We start from the raw sequence: 10,288 nt of genomic DNA on the forward strand, positions 1-10,288 counted from the left end.
ATAAGTATTTTCCCTACAGGACTAAGGGTCTTTGGAAGACGTCATCTTTGGTGGGCTCCCTGGTGTGTGCTCACCACTCATCCTTGGGTGTTAGAGGCTTCTGCTCTGTCACGAGAGCATGACCACTGTGTGTCTTCATCTCTGCTGTGTCTGTAGGAAAACCCACAAGGGGTTGCTGTGTTGAAGAGGCTTGCCAAGTGCTTTCCAGAAAGATCTCCTAAGCCTCATGAACTTGTGTATTTTTCAGACACCAGCAACAGGTGTCTGTAATTTGGAATGTGTCAGAGGGAATAAGAGTCTTCTCAAAAGAAGATAAACGTCTCACTATCAGGAACCCTTTCTATCTGATGATATCATGGCCCTATGGCCCTTCTTCTTCTTCTTTTTTTAAGATTTATTTATGCATACAGAGCTAGGGTACAGGCCAGAGATGTGGTGGGTGAGAGGCTTCACCAGAGACAGAGTGGGGGAGCAGAACAGCCCTACTGATGAAGTACACTGCTGAGAGGAGCTGAGCAGGCGGGTCAGGAGAGGTCTGCTGTGGCATGTGGATCACCTCCGGGGCGGGGATCAAACTCATGTTGAAGTGGCTTTAGCTTCTTAGTGCCGTTCTTTAACCTGCTGAGCTACCAGAGAGGCCCACATAGCCCTTCTTTTTAAAAAAGCGTTCCTTGTGCTTAGATATACAGAACAGTTTCCCAGTGTCTGTAGCAAAAGAGAAACAGTCAGGCTCTCCTGCAAGCAGGAGCCACGCCAGCAGAGACTGTCCTGGGCTCCCGGCACCTGGTCTCTTTCTCAGCAACTGATTCAGGTTAATTCCTTTGGAAGCTCCCCACCTCTGACTTGCTGTGGCCTTTCAAAGCCCCAGGCTTACAAAATAACACCTTGGGGATCCGAAAGAAACAACCACTGTCCTTGGTTGTGGACTCTGCAGGTGGGCCCCATGTACCCCACTTTTCTAAGGTGGAGGAATGACTCCCACAAACTACCCCTTATAGAGGATAGCAGGTGATAGCCATCACTGTGCTCCGGGCACTGTACTCCATTATCTTGCTCAGTCTCACGTGAACCCCGTGAGGTGGGTACTGTTATTAGTCTCATGAGACGGCAGACTTGGAGATGTAGGTTAGTAAGCGCAAGCACCAAGTTTCATTCACCAGGGCCAGCTGCAGAATGTACAGAGCCCAGGACAAAATGGAAACGTGGTCCCTGTTGAAAATAACTCAGTGTGTAGAATACTATTCAGCACTCAAAAAGATAAACTCATGCCATTTACAGCAACATGGCACTAGAAGGGATTATGTTCAGTGAAATGTTAGAAGGAAAAAGAAAAATACTGATGTTTCACTTATAGGAGAAACATAGTGGAACCATACAAGGCATCAGGAAAAAAAAAGACAAAACCAGCAGGCAAACTATAAATTGGAGACATTCAATAGGGAGGGGGCGAGGGAACAGAACAGGAGGGAAGAACACAAGAGACTACGGTGTTTGCTTGGGTGCTTTGCTGAAGGGAGTCCTGTGGGCCTTGCATCTTAGAGGAGAACTCAAACTTGTATAAAAATGAACAACGATGGAAACATGTATAAGTAAATAAATTTAAAAAAAGAAACCAAATTTAACTCATCCTAGGTGCTTTATTACAACATTGTGTGAAATTGCTAGTGCTGTTTTTTTTTTTAAATAGACAAACTTAGATTTTATCTGGGATAGTTGGTGCTTTCATCAAAATAAGCTAGCAGTGTGTCAACGCCACACAAAATGGCAGCCCCATAAAGACTTCTGAGAAGAGGGAAGAACTTCAAATGGCAGCAGCAGAGCAGTGAAGCAAGCACGCGCTCTTCTGAGCTCAGGCCCCTCGGTGCCTGCACAGCTTCCACCCCGAAGCCAGCCCTCTGTGCAGACTGTGGTTCTCGAACGCACGCTCTTCACCACATGTCGGAGCTGCACAGCAGATAGTTGGGCAGAGATCGGACTTTTGATGTAAAGAGCAAACGGATGTGTGGTGTCACCAGTCACCAGCCCTCTGTAAACTCCACCACGGTGCTTCTCCCCATCCAGGGCTTGAGGCTGTGTTCCAGCCAGGCTCTGCCTCGGGCCCTGCACCTTATCCCCGCTGGGCCAGTCATTGGCCGGAAGCTGCTCTCAGAGGAGCCCATGGAGCCAGCGTGGGATTGAAAAATGGACTGAAAATGAATCTGAGAGGAGCCCTAGGGGCATCTGTCAGGCTCCAGGTTGGCCAGTGCCAGAGGGGCGCCTGGTGTTCGGCTTGGAAGCCCAACCTCAGAGTAGTCAGGCCAGACACACTGGCGCAGTTTCAGTTTTGAGACAACCAGTGCGAGATTGAAAATGGGCCAGTGTGGGACTGAAAGGGGCTTGAGGATGGACTGATTTGGTTGGAGTTTGGGCTCCTCATCTCCTGTCAGAAGTCTCCACAGCCAGTTGGTAGAGCAGCTCCTTGGAACTTCCTTTGCTTTACTTAAATCCTGTCTCTAGGTCTGGGCTAGTTCCATGTAATCAACTGTGTCTCTAGCCACTCTCACCCACTGTCATTTTCCAGCCCTGACTATCACTAGCTGCACCCCTAACCCAGCCATGAACCCACCCAAGGCAATGAGTGAGCCCACCCTGAGTTATAGGCATTCAGCACCTCATCTTGGTGCTGGGGAGAACAGCAGAGTTTCCGGGGAAATAGAAGCCAACCCTCTGCTTTCTCCTGGGCTTCCTTTTCCTAAAGACACATTGCTCAAACCCAGTTCCCCTCCACAGGACACCCGAGCAAGGTGATAGTCACTGGTACATATTAGCTGCTGGCTTTGCAGCACGCTGCCCACGTGCTTACTGTTCACAGCTGACTCACGCTTCACCAGCAACTCACTTCATCCTTCATAGTGCTAAGGTAGGCACGAGTTCTAGCCCCATCTTTTAGATGAGGATAGCAAGCCAGGAGAGCTAGGTAGTCAGTGGGAGATTCTGAACAGGAGCCTCTGTGTCTAGTTCTGGAGCCTGTGTACGATGTTACACCTGGCTCCAGAGACCTCCCGAGCATTCTGGGAGGATGGGCAGGGCGGCCTAGCAGTCCCAGTACTACTGGAGCCAAAGATCCAGGGCTGTGACCCTCCTGTTGTCTGAGAGCAGAACGCCAAAATGCATGTTGTGGAATTTTCCCACAGTGACGGGGTTGAGGGTGAGTGGAACAGTTTCTCCATATAGTTCATCAGAGGCATGGGACAACACACAGAAGACACCCCACACCCCCCTGCATGCACGTAATAACCATCCTCAAGAGTGGGGTTACTTTATGTCTGATATGAAGGACTTTAAATACACTTTAAGACTTGATTTCATTCCGCTTATGTCCATACCCAAATCCTTTGCTTTCCTTTTATTTTAGTGTTCTGGTCTGTGAGTCACTGAACGAGTAAGGAGCCAATTATGATAATCGCTGTCATAGCAATCATGGTGATGGTGATGATGATAATCATACTTTGACTTGTATTTTCCTTTACAATGTCGTGATTTTTCCATGAGCACCTCTGGCACGAGGATTGAGAGAGGGTAGGTGAGTCTGAGGACACCCAGCTCACGGGAGGTGGAGTGAGAGCCTCTGTTTTCTCACTCCTTGCTCTCTCGTGCTTCTTGGGTGACCCGGGCATGTTCCCGAGCCCAGTGCCCCAGGAGGTGGCTGGGCAGGCTGTCTCCGAAAGCAAATCTTGTCAGGGCTGATCCAGTGCCTCTCGGAGGCCACTGCTGGCATGTGTCTGCAGGATGTTTCCATCTGATCTGTGAGGCTGAAAGATAACCTGTCCTCCCGGACAGTAAGGAAGAGCCATGAGACAGCCAAGCCAGGGTCACAAGTGCTCCCACTATTCTTAGTAGACTTGCTAGAATGTTCCAAACTTGCATGGAGAGAAGGTGTGTGAGCATATTTCCCCCCTTCTCAACAGGACTGTGTTAATATGATTTGGATGGTGCTACAGAAGAATGCTTAGAAAAATGAATGTGCAAGTTCCTGAAGGCCCCGCAAAAAGTTTTAAGCCTTTCTTTGCATAGTTAAATCAAACTGGTGATGAGTAAAGCAACGTGGTTAGGAATACTTGCCTGAACACTCATTTAAGAAATGGAAACTGTAATTTAGATAATTTGAGATAACAGGTTTGAGTGATTCTGATGAGAAAATTGAAAAGGAAAATGGGTGACTCATCACCCCAAGGCAAGAAGCCAGAGCAAGCTCTGCAGGCCCAGAGGAGGGGGGATGATGGGCAGCACTGCCCTGCCCCATGTGGCATCTTGGCATACCAGTGGCCGTGAGCGCAGGAAGCCACCCACTGCATGATTTGGACACAGGCATCACCCTTCTGTTGGAAGGAGTTTGGTAGCTGCATGCAAATGAATATCAAGTAATTTGGACTCTCATCTCTCCATATTGTGCTAACGCTGAAGTCTTTTTCTTCCAGCATTACATTCTTTCATCTTAGCCGTCTAGATTAAGTCCTGTACTCACAATACAGATGTGACTTAAGTCATTGCAGAATTCCTGAGAAAGTAGACGTTGGTGTTCTCAAAGCTCTTTTTGAAAGATGTGTTTGTAGACCTGGCTTAAAAGGACTCCTTTGTACTCAAACATCCAGTCCAGCAAACTGTTGCACACCTGGAGGTTCTAAGGTATAAGAAGCGAGCGAGAGGAACGGAAGGACTCAGAGGATAGGAGCTCCCAGGGAGAGGAGAAAGGTGGTGCTCACAAGACTTCATGCAGGGAAGAGGCATGGCCTTCCTCTCCCAATCTTCATTCTGCAGGCTTCCCAGGGTGGGCTCTGTGACCCGTAGGCCACATCTCCTCTGTCACCCCTCACAGGCAAGTGTTGATGACAGCCACCATCTGTCGGGAGAGCGTGCCCAGGGGACTAGACTGTAAAGGAGTCTAATTTGTCTTCTCACATCTAAGACGATGCTCAGCTTTTCTCAGATGCTCAGTTTCCCTGAATCAAACATGTCCACAATGCTGGGTGTTTCTGAAGTGGATGGTACCTTTTTCCATCCAGAATATAATTCTGGGTGACCACCAATTTCCAAACTGTAATCTAACTAAATATATTAAGATCCAGGAAAGCTGGGTCTCTTGAGAACCATTGTACTTATGGGAGAAGGAAGAGAAGCGATGGATCGATGTTACGCATTTTATGGAGAATGTGGAAATGGAGTCCTGCTCCCAGAAGCTCACGAATGGGGGATACAGAGGCCCTCGCAGAATTCTGTGCCTTCTGTGCTTCTGTTCTCTGATTTCTCTGCCACCTCACCACTCTCCCTCTCTCTTTTTAATATTTCTCACCAGGGTATGGGAATATTGCTCCAAGCACGGAAGGAGGCAAAATCTTTTGTATTTTATATGCCATCTTTGGAATTCCGCTCTTTGGTTTCTTATTGGCTGGAATCGGAGACCAACTTGGAACCATCTTTGGCAAAAGCATTGCAAGAGTGGAGAAGGTCTTTCGAGTGAGTACTGCATCAGTTTAAACCCTGCCCTCTGGAGCCAACTGACTTAAGCCTGACAGGGGCCAGAGAGGTCATTAGAGTGTTAGCTTGTCATTTTTAATGGAATAGTTTATTGTTATGATTTTTATGATTTGATTTTCTGTTTTTCCCACAGTCACAGATACTACTAAACGCCCCCCCCCGCCCCCACCCTACCACCCTGCTACTTTCCTCCTTTAGATGGGTGTTTCTGGAATGATAACACAGTGGGTTTAGTATGGACTTGCCAACACATTTGCTGAAAATGTGAGGTGCACTCAGTTCCTTCCTAATGATGGAGGATGGCTTCCTTAGTATATTTGCACTAAGTAGAGACTTGTCAATCCACCCACCTTGTTTTTGTAATTTCTTCACCACAGTGTCTTCAGCAAAATCCTGACTTCTAAGACCTCTTTAAAAACCTGCCTTTTCCAGACACTGTTTTGTGTTTTGCTTCTGTCTCCTCATGGCCCCTCCCTCTCTCTCCTTCGACTGCTGACTGCTCCCTCAGTAGTAATGTCCTGCTTGCACTAATTTATACTAAAGTGTTGATGATTGTTATTACTCTAGTGGTTTTATTTTTTTAAACTTATCTTTGGGACAAACATCTCAACTTAAGGAATTAATTTACTGAAGATTGTGTTCCTGGAATCTGTGACAGGCACAAGAGTAGATGTGACTCAACTGGGGTTCCCAGTGCTCTCTAACTCACACCATAAGATTTAACAATACTTGTTTTGCTTTGCTTAGGTGTAAGGTCATTTCTGTTCTCTTTCTCATTATTGACCTATTTCCAAGTTTTTCAAACCTTCTTCATGGAATTGTTTCCTATGATGACTTGCTATTTCAGAACAAAAATTTGAGACCGTTTTCAGAATCCAGCCATGTTGGGCAAGAGTAAGACACCGGAGCAAGCTTGGAGCCACTTTTCATGGCTCAGTGATGCTGGGGGAGCTGCTCAGTTTACCCATCACGAAAGGGGATAGAAACTCTTGAGATTTTGACTGTGATTACATGAAAGAATGATGGAACAGAGCTCGGCACAGGAGCAGATGTGTAGAGTTCAGAGTGGTTCTGTCTCCTGGAGGAAGTGCTCACTGACAGGCAAGTGACCACTCAGAGCTGAGTAGCCTGGCGGCCTGTGTTTTTTCTGGAATGTCCCACAACCTTTGCTCCCGGAGTGCTGCCTGGCTAGCCGGCCTCATTAGAGACTGCACCTGGGCTCCTCAGTGGTCACCATGGAAACCCTCAGTCTCCCCGCTTCTCAGATGTTCAGGTCCCCAAGCCAGACAGCCTGGCAACCCAGTCTCCAAGGGCTGTTGGGAACTTCCCAGAGGTGCCCTGGTCCAGGGAGTTAGAGCAAGATGAATCTGGCCAGCTGAGCACTCACAACCGCATTCAAGTGGAGAAATGGCTGAGCTGGCTTTTTTTTTTTTTTTTTTTAATGAAGCTTCTGTGGCTTTTCTTTTCCTTTTTCATAGGAAGAGCAGATTGTAAGAAAAGCTTTTGAAATCCCCCTTTAGAAAAAGGAAAAACATAGAGTGTATTTTTTTAGACTCTTAGTATATTCTAAGAGAGGGGGAAGGACTGCAACTCTTTTAACCACAATCAGCCACCAAATCTGGGGGTGTAGTGTCCCCTGGTGAATTTTGGGACTAAAGACCAGAATATTGTTCCTCCTCTCCTTAAAGCTGCTCCCCTGCCAAGTGGACTATTCTATGGACTCTGGGTCAGGGTCTTAAAACCCTGACATTCCTTTTCTTGCTGATGGCTCACAGGTCGGGAACCCTCTCTGGGAGGAGGTGGCCGTGTATTAGCCGGTAGGCAGCCCGCGACTTCTGAACTTGCAAAACACTGGCGGGAGGTGTGGAAGGGATGACAGTTCCATGAGGAGAATACGTATACTCTCCTGTTTCTCCTTCCTCCTTTGGGACCCTTTACTCAGTCAGGGAATGCTAACTTCCTTTGTCTCTGCTAGATTTGCTGCCTCCTACTCTTTGGGTTTTCTGTGAGCCCAGGATCAGAGCTGGGAGCTCCATGCTAGCTCTGAAGGGCCCCGGGCAAAGGGGGCCTGGGGTGCATTGTTTGGGCTCCAGGAAGTGGAGGAGAGGGCACAATCCGTGAGCACTGTGCCAACTTCCTGGGACTACCTGTGGGCCTCATGGCAGGGTGGCAAGCTTCCATGAAAGCAGAGATAGATGACCCGTGGATCACTCTCTGGGGAGCACTGCTCATGTGAGACTCATTTCACCCTAAGAAATGGAGCCGATGGCCTGTGAAAGCACCTGCCTTGAGCCGCATGGAGAGTAGGGTGCAGCGTCTGAACTAGAACTAGGAATCCCGCCCTTCCCTCCTCTAGGCGGGCTGGGAATATTTACTGTCTGATGTGTTCATCCATGCCATGAATTCAATGTTGAGTTTAGGATTTCTGAACATGTCATGTTAATTCATGGAGATGGTTTTCCTGTATTTTACATAACAAAGTAGGGATAATTTTTTTTCTGAAAAATTGCTTCAATTATCCCGAACACCCCTGAGTTTCCAGGGGGTAATCTGGGCTGTTAGCAGGGACAGGTGATTACTGGGGCTCATCAGAACTTATCTGGGGTTCCAAAAAAGATTTTGGAGATGAGCCCTGGCTTCCGCTGGGTCTGCCACTTGATAGGATGCTATAGGGAAACTGGTCAAGTTTGGGGCTGGGCCCATCATCTTGCCCTGAGCTGGACTTTGGACTGAGGTAGGAAGCAGCTACTGGTGTTTTCTTGGCTTTTGATGATAGTGCTCAGACCAGTTGGCCTTTTCCCCAAGACACAGCAGAGGTGTTTACTTGCCTTGGGAGCCGCGGGAGCTTGGGTAGCTGAGAAGTCACAGCACATTAGCTAGGCCCATGGGCCATGATTGCGTGGGTTCGCTGGCACGTGCACATGCATAGGCCTTATGATCACTTCAATCAGAGGGCTGATCAGTCACTTTGGGTGGCAGCAAGGGGCCGGTGGTGGAAGCCAACGACGCCCGGCTCCCTTGGCTGGTGTTGGGAGACCAGATTCCTGCTTCTCCCTGAGGGTCGCGAGGCTGGGCCCCAGCAGCGAAAGGGTTAACTTAAATAATTCTGACTTCAAGATGACAAAAAAACCTTTGTTTGGACAGTGTGTCTTTTCAGGCCTGTGGTTCCAGCCTCAGTGTCCAGGCTGTCAGTGGTGGCAGTGTGCATGGGGGGCTTGTCGTGCTGGTCAGCATCCTGTCCAGCCTGCTGGGGGTGGGTGGGGGGACAGGCCGAGAGGGCCCGAGTGTGCGTGCACACGCGTGTGTGTCTCGCCACTGTAACATTCCACACACGTGCCTTCCATAGAAACAGCCCTCAGACCTCCCCTCCAGGGGATAATGTTGTGTGGCTGGCTGTGTGAGGAGAGAAGACCCTGCTGTACTGGCAACCATTCCTTTCTTCCTTCCCCTGAGGGGCCAGCAGAGGTAAGTGTACTAAAATGCTCAGAAGACGAGTATCTTTAAAGCTTTATGCGCCAGGTCTCTTCTGAATGTATCCAGATGTCTTAGCACGTGGATGGGCACGTGGGACGGAACAGCAGAAGTGACATGCACAGAGCTCTCTCACTGACAGTGGCCAGGCTCGTCCTTGAGGGTCCCTCCTGCCCTTCTTCCCCTTGGGCAGGCTGCTCAGCTTTGGCGCAGCGGGTGGCCCCATCACCGGGCCTGTGTAGCAGCGTCCTGGCCTCTGCTCACTGGCTCTGGCGCCACCAAGGGTCTCTAGGCTTACTCGTGTCTTGTGAGAGCAAAAGCAGCCCAGTTAAAGGGCGCTCTTTTATTGGGGTAGCATTAAAAGGTGTAGGTTTAGGGACTGCCTCGTGAGCCAGTGTCGGTATCAACTGCCACATGTTTGACCCCAGAATTCCAGTTTCCATCCATCAATACAAAGGAACTGATTACCTGCTCCTTCTGCCTCCCACCTTCTGGTTACCTCTGTCTCTTCTTACAGTGTAGAAGTTGGTTTTTGTACCCTTCGGAAGAACCACTCTGAACTGCCAGCTGTGCTGGGACGTAGGGACTCAGTTGCCCCCAAGGTCATTGGCTGAATCGTCCACACAAGCTCTGGTGTTTCCACTCTGTATGGCGGGTGGTGGCTGGGTAGATGGTGACCCTGCACCCTCGTTAGGCCACAGCTGCTGGTGCTAGTGCGTGAAGACCAAAATCAGCACATGGTGCCCCCACAGCTGCTCTCGTTGACCTCCCAGCACTGTCCTTGAGGGCATCTTCCTAGTCAACCATCCCCGGGCCCAGAGGACAGAGGAGGTGAGCAGAGACCTGGGGGTGGGTCCTTGTGGTTCTTGAAGGCCAGTGCCTTCCTCCCCCTGACCCTCCCCCCCGCCCCCCAGATGCATCCTCACAGAGGGCTTTAAAGATTTCATCCTCTGGGAATGAGGTGGTTTCTCATTAATAAAGGAAGATGCCTAGAGACTTAACTCTGATGATATGCGTAAAGATAGATTATCCTGTTTTAATTCTCCAGCAGGCAAAGAGATGCTGAGGCTGACCCAGTAGGGACTGATTTAATGCATGAGGCTTCCTCTGTCAGCTTATCTTTGACAACTGGCCAGTGTCCCCTGGGTGCTTCCTATTGCCATCTGTAATCACTATGGGAAGTTTCAGTGACCTTTAAAAGGCATCTTCAACTCTTCTTAATAAAAAGAAAAGCTCGCAAGCTCTGCCTGAGACATATAACTGCTGCAAGCATACTCAATGGGTAGTGTCTTTTTTTTTTTTT

General features: G+C 48.9%; 1 protein-coding gene across 2 annotated transcripts in view; it reads left to right on the plus strand.

The window, feature by feature from the left end:
* KCNK10 (potassium channel, two pore domain subfamily K, member 10) overlaps nt 1–10,288 on the plus strand; it is a 121,171-nt gene that overhangs the window by 79,692 nt on the left and 31,191 nt on the right. For both annotated transcript variants that reach the window (XM_004681644.2, XM_012724414.1), the window contains exon 4: nt 5,333–5,493. In XM_004681644.2, the coding sequence (XP_004681701.1) occupies nt 5,333–5,493 (161 nt within the window). The remainder of the gene's footprint in view (nt 1–5,332; nt 5,494–10,288) is intronic.

The sequence above is a fragment of the Condylura cristata genome, unplaced genomic scaffold (assembly GCF_000260355.1).
Source record: "Condylura cristata isolate star-nosed mole 26May11 unplaced genomic scaffold, ConCri1.0 scaffold00013, whole genome shotgun sequence".
NCBI classification, from domain to species: Eukaryota; Metazoa; Chordata; class Mammalia; order Eulipotyphla; family Talpidae; genus Condylura; species Condylura cristata.